The sequence below is a fragment of the Heterodontus francisci genome, chromosome 3, assembly GCF_036365525.1.
Source record: "Heterodontus francisci isolate sHetFra1 chromosome 3, sHetFra1.hap1, whole genome shotgun sequence".
NCBI classification, from domain to species: Eukaryota; Metazoa; Chordata; class Chondrichthyes; order Heterodontiformes; family Heterodontidae; genus Heterodontus; species Heterodontus francisci.
The window spans coordinates 28,351,017-28,376,844 of NC_090373.1; the positions used below are offsets into that span (position 1 = coordinate 28,351,017).

At 40.5% G+C, this 25,828-nt stretch overlaps 1 protein-coding gene across 1 annotated transcript in view; it reads right to left on the bottom strand.

Annotated features, from left to right (window-relative positions):
• Nucleotides 1-7,124: 7,124 nt before the first annotated feature.
• strn (striatin, calmodulin binding protein) overlaps nucleotides 7,125-25,828 on the bottom strand; it is a 103,838-nt gene continuing 85,134 nt past the window's right edge. Inside the window, exons 11-18 of the mRNA XM_068020438.1 lie at nucleotides 25,339-25,514; nucleotides 22,469-22,516; nucleotides 22,234-22,355; nucleotides 19,331-19,498; nucleotides 18,565-18,702; nucleotides 15,498-15,602; nucleotides 12,856-12,942; nucleotides 7,125-9,765 (exon numbers count right to left, since the gene is read on the bottom strand). Coding sequence (XP_067876539.1) covers nucleotides 9,596-9,765; nucleotides 12,856-12,942; nucleotides 15,498-15,602; nucleotides 18,565-18,702; nucleotides 19,331-19,498; nucleotides 22,234-22,355; nucleotides 22,469-22,516; nucleotides 25,339-25,514 — 1,014 coding nt within the window. The 3' untranslated portion in view covers nucleotides 7,125-9,595. The remainder of the gene's footprint in view (nucleotides 9,766-12,855; nucleotides 12,943-15,497; nucleotides 15,603-18,564; nucleotides 18,703-19,330; nucleotides 19,499-22,233; nucleotides 22,356-22,468; nucleotides 22,517-25,338; nucleotides 25,515-25,828) is intronic.

Sequence of the window (25,828 nt, forward strand, 5' to 3'; positions counted from 1 at the left end):
TGGCCCATTGGGGAGGCCAATCCAGTTTTTTTAGCCTTTCAGAACTTGTGGGGGAGGAGCAAAGATCCGAAAAATATCAGGGTGCATTGAGACTGACAGCACTTGAGTTTAGTGCAGGTCTCTAAGAAAGAAAATCACAAAGAACATCACGTTCCAAGAATCTGTTATATTAGTATCAGGTGACTTCAGGTCATACTGAGTCGACAGTGTTTTGGCTGGTGGCTTGTTGCTCAATTCAATTCTCATTGCTGGCCTGAACCCTTTTATTAACAAAGTACATTATGCTAAAACTAGATGTACTGCAGCAAACAAGTCTGAGCCACCACTCGTGTGACAATTTACTTTGCCGCTGCATACTTTCTCTGAAAGAAAAAGTGGCTTGGTACCACAATATTCGATTTTGTTAAGATGTCAGCCATGGCTCATAAGAACATAAGAAGCAGGAGTATGCTATTTTTTTTTTTTAAGAGATACAGCACTGAAACAGGCCCTTCGGCCCACCGAATCCACGCCGACCATCAACCACCCATTTATACCAATCCTACATTAATCCCATATTCCTACCACATCCCCACCCTCCCTCAATTCCCCTACCACCTACCCATACTAGGGACAATTTATAATGGCCAATTTACCTATCAACCTGCAAGTCTTTGGCTGTGGGAGGAAACCGGAGCGCCCGGCGAAAACCCACGCAGACACAGGGAGAACTTGCAAACTCCGCACAGGCAGTACCCAGAACTGAATCTGGGTTGCTGGAGCTGTGAGGCTGCGGTGCTAACCACTGCGCTGCCCCTATACAGCCTCTTGTGCCTACTCTGCCATTTAATAAGGTAATGGCTGATCTCTGATCTCAACTCCACCTCCCTGTCCATTCCCCATTTCCTTTGATTCTCCAAGAATCCAAAAATCCATCGACCTTAGCCTTGAATATACTAAGCATCCAAAGCCCTCTGGGGTACAGAATTCCAAAGATTCACAACCCTCTAAGTGAAGACGTTCCTCTTCAGCCCCTTATTCTGAGATTATGCCTCCTAGTTTTAGACTCTCCAGCTAGAGGAAAACAATCTTAGCATCTATCCCATGAAGCCCTCTCAGAATCCTTCAATGTAATCACCTCTCATTCTCCTAATCTCCAGAGAGTATAGGTCCATTCTACTCAACCTCTCATCACAGGACAACCCTCTCATCCAGGAATTAATCTAGCGAAACTTCATTGCATCACCTGCAAGGCCAGTTTATTCTTCCTTAGATAAGGAGACCAAAACTATACACCATATTGCAGGTTTGGTCTCACCAAAGCAGTGTACAATTGTAGCAAGACTTCCTTACTCTTGTACTCCAAATCCATTGCAATAAAGGCTAATATGCCATTTGTCTTCCCAATTGCTTGCTGTACCTGCATGCTAATTTTGTTTCTTGTACGAGAATACTCAAATCTCTCTGAACACCAACATTTAAGTTCCTCACTATGTCAAAAAAAATCTGATTTTCTATTCCTCCTATCAAAGTGAATAACTTCTCTTTCTCTACATTATACTCCATCTGACACCTTATTGCCTACTCAATTAACTTGTCTATATCTTTTTGCATCCTCGTCACAGCTTACTGTCCCACCTAGCTTTGCATCGTCAGTAAACTTGGATGCATTGCTCTTGGTCTCTTCGTCTAATTCATTAGCATAGATTGTAAATAGCTGAGCCTCCAGCACTGATCATTGTGGCACCTCACTAGTTACAGTCTGCCAACCATTTATCATTACTCTCTGCTTCCTGTCCGCTAACCAATCATCTATCCATACTCATATATTACCCCCAACGCCATGGGCCCTTTTCTTGTGTAATAAACTTTAATGTAGTTCCCCATTATCTCTCTCCCTCCTGGCGTTATATTTACGACCATCGAATCAATGTTCCCACTAAACTTTGCGGGTACATGGCCGTGTAGCAACTTGAAAGGTACTGCACAGCCTTTGTGTGATAAATAACGTGTGTGCACAGTCTTGGAAAAAAATTTCAAAGGGCCATGCAATGAGAAAAAACAGGCTATGCACAACAACTAAATTTTAAAGGGAACATTGCTTCCAACCCATGGGAACTGTTCTAGGATCTAGGGAATTTTGGTAGATCTCAACAAATGCATCTAATATCTCTGCATCCATCTCTTTTATGGAGGCCATCAGGTCCACAGGATGTCAGCTTTTAGTCCCATTAGTTTCTCTAGTACTTTTTCTCTACTGGTATTAATTACAGGGGCAAGAGAGGCCAAGGACCAGAAGGTGTGAAAATCAGTGGCCGAAGATAAAAAGTCTGAATTTTTTTTGACAAGGAATCATGCAATTATAGCACTGTTAATGATTGGTAATGAATGCAAATGGTTCCAGGCCACTTCAAATATGTAAAAACTTTAATTTTCCCTTTGTTTACCTTTGATTACCGTCAAGATGGTGGACCAATGCAGTTATATAAAATCACCAAAGTGACTTCAGCATCCCAACATTTCAGCATTTAATAGCTAGTATATCATGTAATTATGAAGGATGAAGTAAACTTTAACATGACCTTGAAAATTATTCATAAAACTGTGCTTACTCATTCGTTGTGGTCATAGCCTTAGTCGGGCTGTAGGCATTGTCTCGCTTCTTCACTGGCTTTCTTCAAGCCTCCCTCACACCATGCCTCAATGTCATCCACCCATCTGATTTTTCCTCTTCTTGTGTTTTTCCTTCAATTGTTGCCAAGACGAAGCTGTCGGGTCTTCATTTCCGATGCCTGTACTTAGCAACCCTTTGATTCCTGAACTTCTACTCTTGATCTAACCCACTCATTTGTCTATCCATCCAACTGATTCTGACCATCTTCCACCATACACACATTTCATAAGCTATCATCTTCCTTCAGAGTCCAACTCTCGCATCCATACAGTGCAGCACTCCATATGACGTTTTTTTTTCAACTTCATGCTGATGCTTTTGGACTTCCAGACACTACTTAAATCACTTGTCATACCTCTTGCTGTAGCTAATCTAACCTGGATTTCATTTTTGGATGTAACGTTGGTGTTTATCGAGCCAAGGTACTTGAATTTGTCCACTGCCTCTATCCCGGGGCTTCTAATCTTGACTTGTACAAGTATCTTCCATAGAGTATCATGCTGGACAGTGTCAAAAGCCTTGGCATAGTCTATGAACATGAACCAAAGCTGGGCTTCCTGCTTGTTTTCACATTTCTCCATGAGACTGCTGAGCACAGCGTCAGTTGTACCCTTTCCTGGAATGAAGCCAAACTGCTCAGCTGCCACTTCTCTGTTCACAGCAGGGGGTGGGGGGTGGAGGGAGGTGACTCTGCCTTATGTCAAGTTGCACTTTAGCTGCATGAGTTATGGTACGATGTTCAGGACAGTCCTGTGTGCTTGCCATCTTGGGCACTGTGACCATCTCAGACACAGTCCACTTTGTAAACCCATTCACCTGTTTTTCCATATATCAATAATTTCTTTCAATGCATCTACTACTGTTTCACTTCCCATTTTTAGTGCTTCCGCTGATATATCTTAACCTTCTGCCTTTCCACTCTGTTCTTTATAGATGGTCTTTTAAGATCAGAAAGGGAGAAGCCAAAGGTGGATTTCTAAAACCCCAATATTGGGAATTGCCATTTGGTGGAAATTTCTCATCCCTGCAATTACTTTAAGCTCCTCACTCTCATTAGGCCCTTGGCTCCCTACTAATTTTTGTATGCTTTTTGTGTCTTCTACTGTGAAGACCGATACAAAATATTTGTTTAATGTCTCTGCCATATCCTTATTCCCCATAATTTCTCTTGCCTCAGCCTCTAAGGGTCCAACACTTACTTTTGCTACTCTTTTCCTTCTTACATACTTGTAGCAGCTCTTGCAATGTATTTTTATATTCCTGGTTATTTAATCTCTATTTTCTCCCTACTTCAATTTTTTTGGTCATCTTTTGCTGGTTTCTAACACTCTCCCAATCCTCAGGCTTTACTATTCTTCACAACATTATAACCCACTACTTTTAATCTAATACTATCCTTAACTTCTTTAACCAGTGACAGATGCATCACTTTTGCTGTGGCGTTTTTGTTTCCCAAGAGAAATGTATTTTTGTTGAGAATTTTGTATTATTTCTTTAAATGTTTGCCACTGCTTATCTATCAATATCTTTTAATCTATTTCCCCAATCGTCAGCCAACTCACCTCTCATACCAATGTAATTGGCTTTATTTAAGTCTAAGTCTCGTTTCAGACTCAAATAGGTCACTCTCAAACAGGATGTGAAATTCTACCATATGATCACTCTGCCTCATAGTAATCTTATGATAAAGGATCCTAAGTAACCCTGTCCCATTACACAATATCTAAAACAGCCTTATCCCATGTCATGTCTATGAATGCATACCATGAACTTGTCCTTCAGACTATCTTTACCAATTTGATTTATCCAGTTTAAAATGAAGTCCCCCAGCTCACTGCATTACCTTTGTTACAAATGCCTATTGTTTAATACTCTGTCCAATGATAAGAGTTACTGTTAGGAGGCTTGTAAATTACTCCCACTAGTGTTTTCCATCCCTCGTTATTCCTCACCTCTATCCAAAATGATCCAGCTTCCTAATCTTCAGAGCCAAGATTCTTTCTCACTACTGTCCTTATGGTATCATGGCTAATCACTGCTCCATCACCCTGCCCTTTTCCAATCTGTCTTTTTGAAATATTTTGTAACCTCAGTCACCTTGTAACTATGTCCCTATAAAGGCTATTAGATCAAACCCATTTATCTTCATTTGTGCCAATAGAATCATAGAAAGTTTACGGCACAGAAGGAGGCCACTTGGTCCATTGTGTCTGCGCTGGCCAAAAATGCAGCCACCCAGCCTAATCCCACTTTCCAGCATTTAGTCTGTAGCCCTGCAGGTTATGGCACTTCAGGTGCATATACAGGCATCTTTTAGATGAAATGATGTTTACTGCCTTCCACCACCCTTTGAGGCAGAGAGTTCCAGATCCCCACCACCCTCTATATCCCCCTCTAATCCTTCTACCAATCACTTTAAATCTATGCTCCCTAGTCACTGACTTCTGCGCTAAGGTAAGTAGGCCCTGCCCATCCACTCTGTCCACGCCCCTCACAATTTTGTATATCTCAATCAAATCTCCCCTCAGCCTCCTCTGTTCCAAGAAGAAAAACCCCAACCGATCCAATCTTTCCTCATTGCTGTAATTTTCCAGCCCTGGCAACATCCTCGTAAATCTCCTCTGAACTCTCTCGAGTGCAATTGCATCCTTTCTGTAATGAGGTGACCAGAACTGCACAGTACTGAATTGTCACCTAACTAAGCATAGTTCCAACACAATCTCCCTAGTTCATCTATCTTATGAACACTTTGTGCATTCAGATAAAGAGCCTTTAATTTTTTTAACCATTATTCCTTGCTTTGACCTTATTCGCTGATGCACTATTAAACTTTTGATACTTCCTGTCGCATTCTGCTCATCTTTACCCAAATTGCTACACTGCTCTATGGTCTTGACTTTTCTTTTTAGATTTCTGAAGTTCCCCTTACCTGACCACTTTAGTTTAAAACCCCATCTACAGTCCTATATGATTTACCAGGACACTGATCCCAGCCTGGTTTAAATGGGGCTCATCCCAACAGAACACCCCCCCCCCCCCCACCTTTCCCCAGTACCCCATGAATCAAATCCCCTTTCCCCTACACTGTTCAGTTGGTAGGACTCTCACATGAGTCAGAAGGTGGTGGGTTCGAGACCCACTCCAGAAATTTGAGCACATAATCCTGGCTGAAACTTCCAAAGCAGTACTGAGGGATGGCTGCACTATCAGAGGTGCCATCTTTTGAATGAAACGTTAAACTAAGACAGTGGACATAAAAGTTCACATAGAACTACTTAGAAAAGCAGTAGTGGGTTCTCTCCAGTGCCCTAGACAATATTTGCCCCTCAAACAAAATTGCCACCAGAACAGATTTGGTCATTATCTCAAATTGGCTGCATTGTTTCTTAGAACAATGACTACACTTCAAAAGTACTTCATTGGCTGTTTGTTTTGGGACATCCTGAGGTCATGAAAGCCGATGTACAAATGCAAGTCTTTGTTAATGCCTCATGATTTTTGGCTACCAAGGGCGGACAAATCATACAGGTGACTAGTATACACTAATTCCTTCCTTTGGAAAAGGTAACAACCAACTGTCTAGTACACCTTGGCAAAGAGTCACGATTACCACCTACTCTTTACATTTCAATGTGCCCCACACCTGAAGAATTTCACAATCATACAGATTTGTCACGCAATCAACATATTCAAACTATGGTTAAGACTATGTCTGACTTTCGCAACAACTTAAATATTAATTTTATGATGTCATTCAGATGTGCTTTAAGGGAGAATTTTGTTTTGCTGCGGGGGGTGGGGTGGGGTGGGGGGGAAAAATGGTGTCCAATATCCATTTCAAATTTCCATTTGTTGACTTCAGTCTGTTCTGTAACCCTTCAATACGATTCCTTTACATAAAGCAAACCAATTTGAAGCTTTGAATTGTGATTTTCCCTTGGCTGTGTTCTCTGCCTTCACTTTTCACAATTTGTTCCTCACTGCATATGTTGTGAACAGTGACAGCAATTCTTATCCACTTGCAGATCCCACACTATTTGCTAGATATTAGTAGCTCTCTCAGCCAGTGACCAAATATTTTCTTCGCGCATGCACCCTGCCCAAAAAAAGTCTTCACTGGTAGTCAATATAGTTAGTAAATCCAAGCGACCTGGCCATACTTTTGGCTCAGGTGGTCTTTTTCCATTAGCTTAAAACTAGTTTTACAAACAATCTTGCCCTTAATTTAAATTGCAAATGTGATATGCTTGGTCACCATGCTGACTATTCTTGCAGTTGCAACACGAAACATTAACTGTGCTATTGATACAGAATCACAGGTAGCTTTCCATTACCGATTCATGAGCACTAGGAACTGGACCAAGACTATAAGGAAGGGCAATTATTTATCTGCAAGCAGAACATACACAATACTTCAGTTGGAACAGATTAGTGCTGTGACACTGAAAACAAACCAAAGCCAACAAGCCCAAATGATAAAATAGCTTTATTATGGACAGGATGACAATATATTGTAGAGGCTGACAAACTTTACTCATGATAAACACTTTGCAGTGGAAAGAAATTCCAGATGCGTGGAGTCTTTTCTCTGAAAGTTAGATAATTATTTTCTTGCAGTTGGAGAACTTGATCCAAGCAGTTCAAGTGGGGTATTTAAATATGGGTGGGGTGGGTATCATGCAACTCAGTCACCAAATACATGAACAATATTAAAAAGCTTTGTGGCCAGTGAATTTCATTAATATAGGTGGATGTGTGGGGCTACATGAGGAAGGAATGGAGAAATACCTTTTAAAGACCAGCCAAAACAAAAAATCAAAACCTTGACTTTTCAGCTCATGTCCACGAGGTTAATAGAAGGAAAAGGAATAAAGTTACCAAAGGGGATCAGCCACACTGAAGAAATGAAGAGCGCCTATGGGTCCGGGCTGATGAGCTTCTTCACTCTTCTTCCATTTGATCAAGTGAACACATGACCTTACTCATTTCGTATAACCAAAAGAATAAAATTTACTTGAGACAACAGCTCATTTAACAATAAAAGTCAGACACTCAAACATCCATTACTTTAAACAGTTGAGTCATTGTTAAGACAACAATTAATTGTTTTGTTGTAATTTCATGGTAACAATTATCTTTAGATCAGGAGCCTCGACTAAATTTATACACTGCAAATGCATCATTTTCTGAAATATGGGATTTTTTTTTATTACCAATAAATCTATCAGTCACCTTCCATTTCAGAAAAGAGATGGGTACATCATAGAATAACAATCAGCTTTTTACAAGAAAATTAGCTTTAAGTAGGTCTCAAATAATCATGATGTTTAAAAGCCTCTGCTACACAGTTCCACCTAAACATGATCGCTTTAAAAAAATTGTAGGTAGACATAGCAAATACACATACCAAACACTCTCATTTCAATAGCGTATCTCCTTCCAAATACAAACCACTGTCAGTATTAAAGATGACCCATTGAGATAGTTTATATGTACATGTATTAATTTCAAAAAAATCTACTTCCCTTCTTAACAGTTTGCTCCTGGACCAGGAAATGGGAGATTACAGCAAGCTAATTAAGAAGGATTCCTAATTTGAAAAACTGCACAGCTGCAACTGTTGGTCAATGTCAAATAAGTTCAATGGTTAAACTTTTTTTTTAAAAAAGGAACTGGTTAATTTGAATTAATGCCAATTATTTCCTCAGCAGAACGAAATCGTTGCTAGAAAATTATCTTGCTCTTGTGCCCAGCAGTATTCAATTGCAGCCACTGTGCCACTGAAAGCAGATGGCATGTCACTTGAAAATTGGACCAGCAAAATCTGAGCTAAACAGCACAGCGCTACATTCTATTCCCATATCACCCACACAGTGCACATACCAGTCCAAGGAAGTGTTAATGCCAAGATTTATTACAAAAAAAACCCAAAAGTAAAACGCCCCCACACTATAATACCATTAAACATTCCATTGCCGTGTTTATAAAATGTAGTCATCAGGCCATCTGAAATTAAAACGTGTGTTTTGTGAGAGCACTAGACATTCAAATACCTGATGTTAAAGAATTAAAGTCCCTTTTTGAAGACCAAAATCTACTATTGTGTTTTAAAAGAAAGTATACCTGTATATAACTATTTAAAAATGTCAGTGTTTATGTAAGTTCTAAACAATACCTTGAACGTATAATTATACACAATTCCGAATGAAGTGTAGCTGTATGCAATTAAATTTACTGACTATCCAAAATTTACCTCAAAAACTTTAAAAACTGTCCTTAAGGAGAATTGAGTTCACGGATCACATAGGCTGCTGGCACAAGTCTAATACAGTCAAGCAGCTAGAACAATAATTGACTACAGATATTGCATCCCATATGTAAACATTTAGCTTTTATTGTACAATTGTTTAAGAGGTCTCCTTTTTGTTTAGCAAATGTTTGGCATCTTGTCTTCAAAAATACTCTAATGTTGGACTTTCTACATCTCCCTTTAACCTACAGATGCTGTACTTGCAGCAGCTTGGCTCTCCACTCTACTGGAATTCCTTGCTACCTCAAACAACTTAGCTGCTCAGCACAGAGAACAGACTTTGCCTTTCATACAGATGTTGCCAGATGTGTTTTGATTTCTCCAAAAACAGGAAATATACCCCATCCCAGCTTTATCCAGGCCTGCCTGGATAAACAGGGCAGCCCTAGGATTACAGAAATTAATTTAAGGAAGAACTGAACAGCAAATCCCTCAGACCTTAGCACAGTTGGACTCAGAGCAGCCTGAACAAACCAGGTGAAAAAAACTTGCAGAAAATACAAGTGTTTCAGAACTGTAGACTCTGCAACCCAAGTGTCAGGATTGCTAGGCAGTAAAGGATATCCCCATGTCTGACAGTGTCATAGACACTAATTGATAATAGAGGGTTTGAAGTAGTCTACAGAAAACTGTCATACAAATACTTTAGCCAGTGCATCTGCCCCAGCACTGGCAATATAACATTTGGAAGGATGGAATGCCACATCATGGATGGACTCATCAAACTTTTTACGATGTGCAGTGAATTCCTGAATACATGTCTTGGTCTCAAGGCTCCACAAACGAATTGAAGAGTCATGACCTTTGGAGGGGGAAAAAAAAAAAGACACCAGCAGTTGGTAAATTATAATATTCAGCAGAAACTTTTGAAAAGTCAGATTGTTTTTCTTGTAGAGAAACCCATCACTGTACTGAACCAATCCCTGCACCAAACAAATAAGAAAATCAACACAAGCAGAGTTTCCACTTTTTCCCCCCACTGTGGTTGACAGGGCCCTCAACCGTGTCCGGCCCATTCCCCGCACCTCTACCCTCACCCCTTCCCCTCCCTCCCAGAACCGTGACAGGGTTCCCCTTGTCCTCACTTTTCACCCCACCAGCCTCCATATCCAAAGGATCATCCTCCGCCATTTCCGCCACCTCCAGCGTGATGCCACTACCAGTCGCATCTTCCCCTCCCTTCCCCGTCAGCATTCTGAAGGGATCATTCCCTCCGCGACACCCTAGTCCACTCCTCCATTACCCCCACCAACTCGCCCCCGTCCCATAGCACCTTCCCCTGCAATCGCAGGAGGTGTAATACCTGCCCATTTACCTCCTCTCTCCTCACTATCCCAGGCCCCAAACACTCCTTTCAGGTGAAGCAGCGATTTACTTGTACTTCTTTCAATGTAGTACACTGTATTCGCTGCTCACAATGTGGTCTCCTCTACATTGGGGAGACCAAGCGCAGACTGGGTGACCGCTTTGCGGAACATCTCCGCTCAGTCCGCAAGCAGGACCCTGAGCTTCCGGTTGCTTGCCATTTCAACACTCCCCCCTGCTCTCCTGCTCACATCTCTGTCCTGGGATTGCTGCAGTGTTCCAGTGAACATCAACGCAAGCTCGAGGAACAGCATCTCATCTACCGATTAGGCACACTACAGCCTGCTGGACTGAAGATTGAGTTCAATAATTTCAGAGCATGACAGCCCCCCATTTTACTTTCATTTTTAGTTATTTGTTTCTTCCTTTTTTTTTTACATTCTTTTTTACATTTTTTACTATTTTTTTTTGCATTTAGTTCATTTCATCTTAGTTTGTTTACCCACTTTTTTTTTCAGGTTTGCACTTGCTGCTGTTCAATATTCAGTGTATTAACAGCTAATCTGTACTAATGCTTTGTCTTTCAACACATCATTAACATATTGTTTGCCTTTGCTCCGTGACCTTTTGGTCAGCTATGTGGCCTGGTCCAATCTAGACCTCCTTTGTTATCTCTTGCCCCACCCCCACCTCACTTGCTTATAACCTGTGAGTTTTCTAATATTTGTCAGTTCTGATGAAGGGTCACTGACCCGAAACGTTAATTCTGCTTCTCTTTCCACAGATGCTGCCAGACCTGCTGAGTGGTTCCAGCATTTCTTGTTTTTATTTCAGAGTTTCCACTTATCTGATATGGAATGCCTTTACCCCATTTTCCCAATCCTAAGAACTAAGAGCTGTATCTCTAATCTAATCTAATGTAGCTACAGATTGGCAAGAGCCAAGGCTGAGTAACTCATTTTCAGGGGTACTGCCGGAATATAACGGGCTAAAACCAGCAGAATGCATTGGTTAACCTCCCACTGCTAAGCCAACTTGACCCTTCAGAGTACTGCCTTGCAGGGAAGAACACCAGCCTCTACTCCGTAACTCCCGTTAATGAGCCAGGCTGACTGGTTAATCATCAGAAGTGCACTGCAGCACCACTGGCCTGCCTGCCAAAGGTATTGGATTATAGGTTTGCCACAGAGGATCAGTTTTCACAATAGATACACTATCTTCAAGCCAACACAACCTCAAAGAATCCTACTTATCGCTCCCTCTCTCCAAAGAGGATAATCACTACTTGATCAACAGTGAATTAACAAGAGCAGGTTTGAGCTATTGCTAGGCTGATTACAGATACCAGGAATTCCCTCCCAACACCATGCTGCATGTACTATCGCTATCCTGACCACAGGTTGGAGGCACGTGATCATTTATCAAATAGTACTTCCACTTGTTGCAGGTGCAGAGCGTTAAAATTTTCTTTGAAACCCCATCAAGAGTTGGCAACAAACTCTGGATATGAGCCCAAACGACAGGTTATCGCTTTAGAGAAGCTCTCATCCCAAGCAACAGAGTTTCCTCCAGTTAGATGAAGGATAGCTATCCTCAATGTGTGGAAGGTCAAAATATAGAAACATTTTCAATGTGCTAGCCACCTTCTTGTGCTAGACATCATATCCAAGCCATTTGGCAGACTTACTCGCCATCAAGACATGTCTGAAGAAAGGGTTACTCCCCCTCCTTCCTGTAACCTTTCTTCTTTCTGCCACAATTCACCTCAAACATGGACCAAAGGAAGCCCTCTTGTATGCCAAGCAATTTGAAACTACAGAAGAGAGCTGTCTGGACAAGCATCTTGTTTATCACTGCCTTCTCAGTTATTAAAAAGCAAAAGGACTATGTACAAGTTACAGTTGCCATCCACCAGGACCTCCACGTACCAATATAAAACAAAAGCAAAATACTGCAGATGCTGGAAATCTGAAATAAAAACAAGAAATGCTGGAAATACTCAGCAGGTCTGGCAGCATCTGTGGAGAGAGAAGCAGACTTAACGTTTCAGGTTAGTGACCCTTCATCACAACTGGCAGATATTAGAAATGTAAAAGGTTTTAAGCAAGTAAAGCGGGGGGTGGGGAAAGAGATAACAAAAGAGGTGTTCATAGGACAGAGGGTCACAGAGACCAATAGTTTATTGGTCAAGATAATTAGTGTAGTGCATCATATTCCCAGCAAGGGAGCACCACAATTCTTTCAGGAAAATATGGGGCAGACAGTTTAAGATCATCCAAGACAGTCAACAACTTATATTTATATAGCACCTTTAATGTAATACAACATCCCAAGGCGAAGATAATGAACAGGATAAGTAACAGGAAACAGCCTTGCCTTGCACCCCTTCAGAAGCTGCAGGCTCAGTGAATCTCCAATCTACCTTTGCATGGATATTGGAGATCAGTAAGCATGCCAGATAAACTCAAATATTAGAGCAGTAGCTTCAACTTTTACAGGAGGGCTCCATGGGTCATCAGGTAAGCACACTAAGACAATTAAGGTATCAGATGCAATGTGAATTGATGTATTTTAAGTGGGTACTTACTGCCAGACATCAGATACAAGCCATTTGGATCTCCAGCTAAACTTGTGACAGCATCCAAATGGGCTACCATTGAATGAAGAACTTTTCCTGGCAATAAAAATAGATGTATATTAGAGTGGGATGACTGAAGTTACAGTACAGAGAAGGTGGCTATTTGGCCAATTGTACTTTTACAGATATTAGCTATTCAATTGGAGCCATCTATGGTAAACCAATTTCCCTATATCCTTTTTAGATTCTAATACCCGTTACAGATTTAAGTACATAACCTAGGCTGATAATTCAGTGCACTATATAGTTAACGACCCTGTATTGTTACAGGTACCAATTTTTGAATGACATTAAAACAAGATCCCATTTGCCTGTTCAGGTCCATGTAACAATTTCCATGGCACTATTCAAAGAGGAGCAGGGTGTTCTCCCTGTGTGCTGGAAAAGAAAATACTCCCGCAGCCAAAACCATTACAGCAAGTTCATTCATTTGCTGTTTGTTAAACCTTGCTATATGTAAAATGGCTGTTACGCTTAATTCACCTTACAGGGTGTACATTTCAAAAGTAATTCATTCATTGTAAAATTCTCAGACATGTTGCGAATTTTAAAAAAAATTAATGGGATCACTAGCAAGGTCAGCAGTTTTTGCCCATCCCTAATTGCTCTCGAGAAGGTGGGAAGCCGACTTCTTGAAGCACTGCAGTCTTTGTGGTGTGTAGATACACCTACCATGCTGTTAAGTAGGGTGTAGAACTTTGACCCAGCAGTGATGAAGGAATGGTGATATATTTCCAAGTCAGGGTGTTGTAAGATTTGGAGGGCAACTTGTAGATGGTATTCCCATGCATCAGATGCTGTATAAATGTAAGCTCTGCCTTTCTATACTTATCCAAGATCCTTTCAATATGGATTACCTGCCTCAATAGCTACAATTGTGTACTTTAAAAGAAGTATTGCTTATTGGAACACTTTTCTGAATGTGTGCTATTACAGTCTGTCACCAGCTACACACATCTGGAAATTGCAGACAGGCCACCCACCAACTACTGTTGATTTGTTTTTCCAGCTAGCAGAGGATAGTTTACTTCCCGGTTATATATTCCTTCAAATAACCTTTAAGGCACTGTAGTACTCTTTACATAACTTCAAAGATTTTTCTTCTAAATGTCCCAAAATTGCAATTGTTTTGGCCTTAACACAGTATTAAACCTAACTCTGCAAAAATCACTAGAACCCAAGCACTCACTCTGGGTAATAAAAAAAAATCCTTCCTTGCATTTATGCAGCAGTGTTAATATTAAAACTTTTCAAAGCAATGAATTTTTTTTTTGAAGGGAAGTGGTTGTTATACAAACACAAACCATCCTCATGTCCAAGCTTTCCATTTAATTTAGGATACAAAACCTTTCAATGGTCAAGTACAATCTCTGAAGCCTCCTTAATGCCCTAGTCACACTCCACATTTGATGATGCTGCGCAGTGATGTTTTGCACAGCATGACATAGACTTTTAGTACATCATGAACTTCAAATGAACTGCAAGCTTGGCATAACTAGTGAGATCCCCAGGACCAAGTGCATTTTAACAGTGTCACCCTATATTGCTTGTGTTATATTAATTCTAACACAATCATTGAGGTAAAGGCAGCTGTTACGACGCTACACCTGAAACATGACTGATGCTACATACCAAGACACTAGGCCAAACGGAGGAACTTAATATCTGCTCATGGAGTCAATGTTCAGCCTCAAATATTTTCTGTGCAGTTCCTTTCCCCCATTTTAAGTGTCCTTGGCCTTTTTAGATGTCCATTTTGGAAGTACAAACTGAAATGAAGCAGTTAACAGTCCCACTATGAACTTTTCTTTGGAATGAAGTTTAATCCCCTCACGTCAGAATGAATCTGCAGCCTTCCGTCCACGTGGAGACAAGATGGAGGAAACAAACTAACTTTTTCTGGTCTTTGGGAACCTTCTCTCACATTTGAGAAATAGAAATTTAAATAACTGTCAGTTATCTCAGAACTTTCTCAAACACCTTCGCCTTGTGTAGGCATCAGACAAGGACAAGGTCACACTTCTTCAAAAAAACGTTGCATGTGGTGTCTACTGGCATCAGTAGGTGCCGGTGGGCATGCAGGCAGAGACAATTGCCAAGAGCAGTCACTTTCTGGCCTTTGGTCTCCTTCCTAGTTTTGCTTTTTTTTTTGAATCGAGGATGGGAGTCAGATCACATGAGAAAGACAAGGATTTTAGGAGCTGGGGATCCCATTGGGATTATTCACATATCTTATGAATCTTCAGCATTAAGCTCACTTGTTTATCAGGAGAGTTTTCTTTGTAAAGGACACTTCTGAAAGCTTTTTTTTCTGAATACACTTAACCCTGTGGAAAAACATCTTCCTTCATGGCACTACCAAGTAACATATCATGTGACAACAGAGCACTGAAGGGGATGTATCCAATGTAAGTTTTTAAAAAGAGGGGGGAAAAAAAAAAAAAAAAGAGGGCAAAGAGGTGGTGGAGAGTGATTAAAAGCTCTATTTTAATGGTATGCTTAACATGGGAGAAAAAGTCTGGACAATTCAAAAGAAACAAGTCTCAGCAAACATCACAACAAACAGAAAAAAAAAATGAATATTTTCCTACCTGTGTTATTGTCAAAGAATTTTATGTGTCTGTCCTCATGGGCTGTGATAGTAACAGGAAGGGTAGGATGACTAATGACCTTATTAATTTGACATGTAGATGATCCTGTATGGGCAAATAAGGGGGAACACATCAACAACTTGCGACATTACCTAGATTCTTATTTCAACTATGATTCATTTTGTGGACTAAATTTTAAGAAGTCATAAAATGTACAAGCTGATATTATTTCAGACATATGTGCTTCTCTTGGTTGGAGTGTGACTGTAATAATCCATGACATTACACGTAAGTAGGTAACTGAGGGCAGCATACAGATAACCTATTTCTACTGGAGCTCACTATAAAGTTAGGTGTCTTGCCAAGGACAGAAACTGCATAGCAAAAGGGACCCAATTGTTACAGCAAAGGAGGCCGCCATTCGGCCCATTGTGCCTGCGTCGGCTCTCCAAAACAGCAGTTTACCTAGTGCCACTCCCTTGCCTTCTCCCCAATTCCCTCTTGAATGCCTCAATTGTGGTGGAGGCAGATTCACTCTCAGGCAGTGCATCCAGATCCTAACCACTCGCTGTGTGAAAGCGCTTTTCCTCATGTCGCCATTGCTTCTTCTGCCAATTACCTTAAATCTGTGCCCTCTTGTTCCCGATCCCATCACCAATGGAAACAGTTTTTCCCTATCTACCCTCTCTAGACCCCTCATGATTTTGAATGCCTCAATCAAATCTCCTCTGAACTTTCTCTTCTCCAAAGAAAACAAACAGTCAGTCATAACTTCTCCAATCTATCCATATAACTGAAGTTCCTCATCCCTGGAACCAGTCTTGAGTTCAAATGGTAGTTTGGACACAAAGCCTTTTTTTGTTCCCCAAGGAACATGACTTATGCTGAAGCAGCTTCTCTACCTTCCCAATAGCTGTTCTTCATATGTGAGCTAAGCATTGAGCATCAACAGGATTTTTCAACAAGGGTGTATCCACAATTGAGCCCGATCTCACCATCCCCTAAGCCTCCATACCACCAGAAGCAACAACCCTGGTTAATTTTATTCCACCCTAGCCCAGGTACATTAAGGCCAATTGGAATTTCATAAGCGATAGGGGGAGTGTTAACAGGACACAAATCATACATTGAACCAAGGAAACCTTCCTCCTGAGCAGTACACCAAGCAGTATATTTGTTCATCAAGGCACCAGAAGTCTCCATTTCAAAGAGTGCTGTAGTTTAAATGGGGATATTTCAGACATGTGAATAACCACATTGCAGGTAGGATTCAATCCAAATACTTAAGGCAGGAAAACAGGACCTTGCACAAAGTGTAATTTTTAAGTTATGTAAAATATTTACTGAAACGGTTTTCATATATTATACAAATTAATCTTTCAGGAAGGGATTAGTAAAATGGCCGAGGCATTGCAGCACAGAAGAGTAGAACATGGGTTTGTGCCACAATTTCTCGCACTGTTACATTGCAGGGAGACAAGGAGCAGTGATCACATGTGCCTTGATAGAGGGGGACTACAGTCAGGGGGATATTCACTCGCACACCCCTCCAAAGTAGCACTGGCAGGGGCCTGAGAGCCATACACTGGCACTTCTCAGGCTGCGTGGTGTGAGGCATTGGAGGAAACATAAAATACCATAAATGAAGATTGGCCCAGCAAGCCAATTCAAGGCAATTAGGGATGGGCAACAAATGCTAGCCTGCCAGTGATGTTCAGATCCCATGAAAGTATAAAAATATACATTAAAATTTCTTAGCAGGCAGCCAAAACCTGTTTAACAGGATCTACACACCCTAATTATGGACTTTTGCCTTTCAAATGAAATAAATATGGGATTAGTGCTGCAGCATGGACATTTTCCCATTTCAGGACCTAGTGTCAGAGGTCATATGCAACATAGTAAAACTGTCAACATTCCCCGATATTGTATGTTGGTCTGTGAAGAGTGCCCCCTACTGCACCAGTGTGCAGGCATTTTTGATTAGATTGAAGATTACAGGATGATAGGATAGAACTGTTTAAAACTAACAGTTGGGACAGGGGAGACAGAAGCTTGAGTGTTTTTGGCTATTTTCAATTTCCATTTCAGGTACACTTACTTTCCCCCCCAGCCCTCACATAATGTTAGAAACTAAGCTATAGTTGCTAACCAGGTAATTGGCTAAGCTGAATGAAAATATAACCTGAATGAATTTCAGGGGGCTTGCAGACTTGTTCCCCATTGTTGAAGTATCTATAAACCTCATTCTAGACTTAAGATTAAATGTATGAAATTTAGAACAGAGAGCAAGAAAAACTTCAGAATTATGAGGCTATAAACTTCACTTTGAATTGAGGCAGAAACTGTGTCAACATGAAAGATTACATTGGATAGGGGGAATGAAAGAAGAGAAAAAAAAAAGAGTGTAAAACAAGTGCTTAAGCTTATTTGCTCATGTGGAGAGTAAACATCAACATGGGCTGGTTAGCCCAAATGGCCTGTTTCTGTTATCTAACTTTGGTGCATTTCTAATATGCTGTGGGCTATGTCCACTAGGAGCTGGATTGAGATCTGATCAAACACATTTCTCATGGGATACCAATAGCCAGAAAATAAAGGAAACTTTCAACCCAGTCTGGGATAGTTTAGAACCCATGTCACAGAGGCAAAAGGCTGATGTCTAACCTCCTGTGTCACCAAGTCCCCTGAAACCAAATTTTAAATCACTTACTGAAAGCATTAATCCATTCAAGCACAGGCAAAACATGAATAATTTGCCATTAAAGGAAGAGATATCCAGCAAATTAGTCAGCTATTTATTCATATTACATTTGCATTCAGATTGCCAACTGTCTGCTAATAACTATAGTTTAGCTTCATCGGTCAGGCAAGAGAAAGTAGCATTTCAAGTGTAATTTAAATGAAAATTCAAATTAGCCAAAAGCTCACAAATCAGACAATACTGTCTCCAAAATTAGCTGTCGGCAATTACTGTTTTATAATCACTTTTTTTACAATACAGCCTATAATATTGCTAGCTTAACATTATCTGATAACCAGGGATTCCTTATTCTAAAAAACATACCATCAATACTGGACTCAAAGGTAAGCAATCGCTGACATGTCTCCATGTCAAATATGCTCGTCTGTCCATTCACAAAAGATGACACCAAATGAGAAGTATCACTGCAGACTACATCAACAGAGGTAGGGATTCCAGATTCTGCAGGAGGAAAATAAAATAGTCTATGATTGTTAGAGCAAAATAATTAATATCTTTTATGCTGTATATTCTACCCTGTAGTTAATATTTGGTAATACTACATCTGTAATTACAAGGAATTCTGATGAGACCCCAATGTGGGCCTGTTTCTCTAGAGCTTAGAAGAATGAGAGATGATCTCAATGAAGTATACAGAATTCTTACAGGGTTTAACAGGGTTGATGCAGGATGTTTTCCCTGGCTGGGGAGTCTAGAACCAGGGGACACAGTATCAGAATAAGAATTAGGCCATTTAGGACTGAGGTGAGGAGGATTTCTTCACTCAGAGGGTGGTGTATCTATTGAATTCTCTACCCGAAGGGGCTGTAGAGGGTCAGTCATGGAGTATGTTCAAGACAGAGACCGATAGATTTCTAGATATTAAAGCTATCAAAGGATATGGGGATAGTGCGGGAAAATGGCATCGAGGTAGCTGATCAGCCATGATCCAGTTGAATGGCGCAGCAGGCTCGAGGAGCCAAATGGCCTACTGCTGCTCCTATTTCTATGTTCTCAATTCAACGCTAAAAGAGACCAACTAGCTATGTATTAGTTATTGTTGAATCCTCAAGGCAAATTTAGCCCATACCTCGGTTCTCGTTAAATATGCAAAGCGAAGGTGCTATTTCAGTGGCATTCCACAGCCGTAGAGTACCATCAGCTGAACAGGACAGTAAACGTTGATGTGCTGCACTGTACACCAAACCCCAAACTGCGTCACAGTGACCTTCCAAAGCACCTCGTAGCACAGAAGGATCTGCAAATAAACGGCTTCTTATTATGGACTAGAACAAACTCATACCCTCAGGTTTTCTCTTGCATTTTTTACAGGAGGGTATGAGGGCAAAATCAGCAACTCATGGCACAGCACTTTTCATCTGACACTGCTTAAGCGAAGTTTCCAGACATCTGATAACATTATAAGTACACACAAATAGAAGTTTGGACACAACAGGCTAGTTCATTAAATGAAGGACAAGAGAGAAAAAGGATCACTTTTGTGACTATAAGAAGTTTTATAACAAAACTACACAGTTTAAGCCAGAAATTATGTCATCAGGTTGCAAAAATGAGAACAGCAGGCTGCTGATGATTTAACTGATTTTGTAATTCTGCGAAAAATATCTTTGCCTTTATACAGCATGTTTTAAAATCACTCAGGACATTCCAAAGCACTTCACAACCAATTGATTATTTTTCAAGTGGAGCCACTGTTGTTGTGCAGGCAAACATGGCAGACTGAGAGGTCTTACACACAGCAAATGAAACTAATGGCTATTTAATTGTTTTTTTGGTGGCATTTGTTGAAGAGGGGTAGCCATAGCAATTAAAGATGTAATTAAGTGGCGCAGTGGTTAGCACTGCAGCCTCACAGCTCCAGGGACCTGGGTTCGATTCTGGGTACGGCCTGTGCGGAGTTTGCAAGTTCTCCCTGTGACCGCGTGGGTTTTCACCGGGTGCTCCGGTTTCCTCCCACAGCCAAAGACTTGCAGGTGATAGGTAAATTGGCTGTTGTAAATTGCCCCTAGTGTAGGTAAAATAAATAAAATACAACATTAGTGAGAGAGGACATGGGTAAGGAAAAGCAATCAACTGAGACTATAGTTAGAATTAAGGAATAAGAGGGGACTTAAAACTGCATTGAGAGTTGTCCACAGGCCTCCTGATAGCAGAATGTATTAAGTGAAAGGTTAGAGAAACGTAGCAAAAGCCCAGTTTTTTTAAAAATAGGAGACTATAATTTTCATGTAGATTAGGAACTGCAAAGCAGCTCAAGTCAGAAAGGTATTGAATTTTGAGCGCATTCAAGGTAGTTTTATGCAGTATTATATTCTAAAATCAACAAGAGAGCAGGTCATACTAGACTCAGTAATAAGCCAGACTTAGTTAATAATCTAATAGTAAGGTACCATTTATCTACCAGTGATCTTAATGGCATAACTTTGCCACTGACCTTGAAGAAAGCTACCCACAAAGAGAGGGGGGGGAAGAGCGCGGGAGCGCAAAAAAGAGGGAGCGGGAGCGCAAAAAAGAGGGAGCGGGAGCGCAAAAAAGAGGGAGCGGGAGCGCAAAAAAGAGGGAGCGGGAGCGCAAAAAAGAGGGAGCGGGAGCGCAAAAAAGAGGGAGCGGGAGCGCAAAAAAGAGGGAGCGGGAGCGCAAAAAAGAGGGAGCGGGAGCGCAAAAAAGAGGGAGCGGAATTTGAGCTGATTAGAGAGAACTAACATGGATTTGTCAGGGGTAGGTCATGTTTAATGAATCTAACTGAATTTTGTGAGGAGATAAGTAAAGTAGTAAACAGGGGAAATGTCAATGGATGCCATTTACATGGACTTCCAGAAGGCATTCAATAAAGTGCCACGTAAGAGACCATTAACTAAAATTAAAGCTAATGAAATTGAAGGCAAGTTATTGACTTGGCTAGGAGAAAGGACACATGGTACAACAGTAGGCATAATGGGTACGTACTTGAATTGGCAGTAAGTGATGTCCCACAAGGATCTATGCTGAGGCCTTTAACTATTCACTATATTTATTAGTGATATAGATAACACAACAGACAGCCACATATCCAAGTTTGCCATTGACACAAAGACTAGTGGCATAATAAGTAGCGTAGATGGGAGTTTAAAATTAGAGAAATTGTTACATTAAGTGAGCGTGCAAAACGGTAACAGATGAATTTCAACGCAGGCAAGTGCGAGGTCACCCATTTTGGACCAAAAAAGGATGAATCGGAGTAATCAGAAAGGTTAATCAAATGTTAGCCTTTATCATCTAGCCCTGTAGATGTAAAGTGAAACAGGTTTTGCTGCAGTTATACAAAGCCCTGGTTAGACGCCAAGTACTGTATACATTTTTGGGCACCGTACCTTAGAAAGGATATACTGGCCTTGGAAGGAATGCAGCACATCACCAGACTATTACCAACATTCCAAGGGTTAAACTGTGAGAATAACACATCAACTTTTATTCCCTGGAATATGGTTGGTTAAGGGAGGATTTTAGGATTTTGAAAGGAATTTATATGGTTGATAGGAGAATATGTTTGCTGTTGATGGGAGTGTCTAGGACAAGACAAAGGGACATAACCTTTAAATTAGAGCCAGGCCATTCAAGAGGGTGGTAGAAGTGTAGAACTTTCTCCCACAAAAAGCAGTCGAAACTAATTCAATAATTTGAAATCCCAGATTGCTAGATTTTTGCTAGCCAAGGGTATTAAGGGATATGGAGTCAAGGCAGGTGGATGGAATTAGGATATAGATCAGCCAAGATCTCACTGAATGATAGAACAGACTCAAGGGGCTGAATGGCCCATTCTTATTTCTATGACATATTCAGATTTGGTTGATTTACGCGAGTAACCAGAGTACCGATAATTCTGCATGGAAACCGGAGGAAATCACACAAATTAGTTAAAGTCATAGTTTACCCAGTTAGCTTTTGCCCTTTCAAACAAGTTACTCAATTGATAAACTATGCAGATATACGCACCGTATGAATCATAGGGATCAATGCTAGGATTGGGAGCATTCCAGCACTGGATTAACCCATCAGAACCTCCACTGAAACATTGCTCTCCACTGGTGCTCATCACAACACACAGCACTGGGCCTCTATCCAACACAAAGGAAACAAAAACCACAAATGTAAATCTCTCTCCACCCCTATATATTTTGAGCAGAGTATTCTTAGCATTATCTGGAATGTATAGGTTATTCAGGCCTACCTGTGAGCCCTGAACGTATATATGGGTTCTACATCCAATGAGGTACTCCTGTGGAATGAAAGCAAGAACAGAGAAGTGTTAATATGTCTGTACATCTTGGCTACTAGTGTTTTACAAGCCTTAATCCAAAGGGAAGCCTGAATGAAGCATTTTCAGTTTGAGCAGGCCTTTACTGGAACAAAATGTAATGTCTTACACCTTCACATCAGTCAATTATTTCCTCACAGAAATCTGACATTTTAGTCTTTTCTTACACAATGAGCCAGGCCAATAACTATTTAAACAACAGAGCCCATAATATTCTCTTTTTGCTTTCAAGCTCCAAATATTCTCTCCTACACAATCTTCTTCCTCTTCAGTGTTGAAACCATTGTCATCTCTTATTTTCAAGGACCTCAATCTTTCACCCCTCATACCATTTTCAGGCTTTTAAAAACACTGACCTTGACCCCAAGTAGAGTTTATTTCCAGCTTTGTGTAATAAGCTATGCAAAATTGCAAGAGGCATGACTGCAGTTAGTCAATTTACCGGAAGTAATATTTTGCAAGCTAAAGAAATACACAATTGGGTAAGTAACAGCATAAAACAAATTGTATACACAACACAAAAACATCACCTCCATCCCAACCTGTCCCCCATCATTTTCCATAGCTTCTCCAGCATTTTCCCCACTAACCTTCCCAGTTCATCCTGCAGATCCTTCAACACATCCAGAACTCTGTCCTCCACATCCTAAAAAATACCAAGATCCATCACAAATCAACTCATCTCAAACTCTGTCCTCCCCATCAATTTGTTTTACTTCATCTTGATGGCTTTCTGCACTATTCTCCTTGGCCATTCACTGTAGGTTCTCAATTAAAAGAAAGCTCCACTGACTTGCACAGAAATCAGTGCCTCACACTGTGGAGGGGCCCAAAGATGGGATAATTCAGAGCCCAGTTATGCAGATCCAATGTAATTTGCTGCCTGAAGTGCCAGGGCTTCTTAAATCTGGACTGCAGATCCAAGTCTGAACAGAGTTTCTGACAAGCCATTTCAAGAAAAGCCATCCTGTCTTCAAAACTGTACATTGTCATGGTCCTGCAGTCTTTTTTTCTCTGGAGAAAGGAGCCATACTGCTTTAAGAACCAGCAAGCCTCAGGAGTTAGAGAAAATGCATTTTGGTTGCCGTTGGATACAACCATATGGAGAGGGAACCAACCAGCTTCAGAGAATGCATCCTGGTTACCCAGCAACAGCCATTCAGGGACCCAGGACAGGATATACAATGTTACAATTCAATTTTGAACTGGCTTTAGTTGAAGACAGCCTGTTCTAAGAGAACACAGACAGACAGCTGGTGTTAGCACCTGAAAGAGCTCTCTGCCATTTAAACTGAAGGAAGAAAATTTTGTCTGTTTAATTATCTCTCAAAATTCTAAAAATAATTCACACCAAAACAGAGATCTCTAGTAATTTAAACTGAAGGAAGGGAAGTTAGACTGTGACAATCTTTTATCCCTCAAAAACTCTAAAGTCAGATTGATTCTATTGAAAGTGTTTGCACGTTGTTAATTGTTGAAATCCATCGCTGAAGGAAGGAAAGCATCACTTACTGCTGGAGTTAGACTACGGACTGTTCTATTGTGGATGAACCTTTTTTCCTATCGGACGGATGTGAGGACTTCAAGCAACATTGGACTGTAAATTTGCAAGGACTCTATCTATTTTAAATGTTATTTATATCTTCATAGTGTTTAAGAATTTAGTTTTTCTAATTAAACAGCTAATTTGTTGATTTAAAGACACCTGGTTTGGTTAGCCTCATTCAGGGGTTAATAGCTAGTACAATTTGGCTGGGTCTTTAATTTGGAAAGTTTAAAATGATATGCTAGGCGATCTGTGGAGGGACGGGATTGAATTAACAGTGCGTTTCTCCCACCACAATCAGAATTGTACATTTTGATTGGGGGCTTTGACTGGAGCGGTCGTAACATGTAAAGGTAGACTGCACTGTAAATGGCATAGTAAAACAGTTTTAAATTGAATTAATAAACTGAATTGTTAGTGAGGAAAAACAATCTGGACATTCTAGAGATAGAAACAGCCAATTCCAAATCTGAAGCTAAATCAAAAATCATTCTAAGTATGCAGCAGACCTGTCAACAACTGAAAAAAGAAATGGTCAGTTAATGTTTTGGGCAAAGATCTGCATCAGAACTGGTTGTGATGAAGGGTCCATCCTGGGAAAGAACTTGACAAGCTTTGCTTTGAGTAGAGCAATGCAAGGACTTTCATGCAGTATTGGATTATAACTATAATGGTCAAGGGGGGAAACTGTAACATCTTTTTCTGTCCCAAGTCGCATTTACCCATCACCCCAATCCTCAATGGTCCCCACTGGCTCCCCATCTCTAACGAATTTCAAAATTCTTATGCTCATTGACAAATCCTTACATGACTTTTTTCCATTCTACAGCTCTATTCTCTTCCAGCACTATGCCCCAGCTCACACTCTCTGCTCTTCCAAATTTTGGTATGGTGAAGATACTATACGAAGGCACATTCTTGTTAGTTCTTGACTTGATGTAACAGTCACTATAGCCGCTGTGACAACAGATGAGCCACCTTACAATGATGTCAAAAGACTACAGGATTCTGATATTATCTGGAGTCCAATCTATGAGAATTGGTGCAAAATAATTATCCTTCTGTACTCTGAATTTGACTTAAATTTACTAATGGTAGCAATTCTAACAGTACTTTCTCCTTTGTTTCAATGAACTCTTTGATGGGTGGAAGGAATGGATTACGAATAGTCCTGAAGAACAGCTTTATGAAAGTTCTAAAACACTTTTGTACTGTTGTCCTTCATCATCATTCTTACTTTTTTGCTGGGGCAGTCTTTTGTAAATTCCACAACTTCACAGTGTGATCTTCTGAGGCAGTTACTAAAACAGGTTCAATTGGATGAAATGCAAGGCCTCTTATTCCATCAAAGTGGCTCCTTAATGTGAATTTAGGATTCCAAGTCTTTCTTAATGCATCCTTATTATTTGTAATCTGTAAAATCCCAAAAACACTTCAGAAAGTAGGTTAAAAAAAATACAACCTCTTAAACACTGAATTAATTAGGATTTTCACTTTAATCTCAAAATTTTCCAAAATGTAACAGAATCATAGGTACAGAAGGAGGGTATTTGGACAATCGTGCCAGTGCCAGCTTTTTAAAAGAGCTATCCAATTAGCTTCATTCCCCTGCTCTTTCCCCATAGCCCTGCAATATTTTTCTTTTCAAGTATTTATCCAATTCCCTTTAGAAAGTTACTATTGAATCTGCTTCCACCACCCTTTCAGACAGTGCATTCCACATCAAA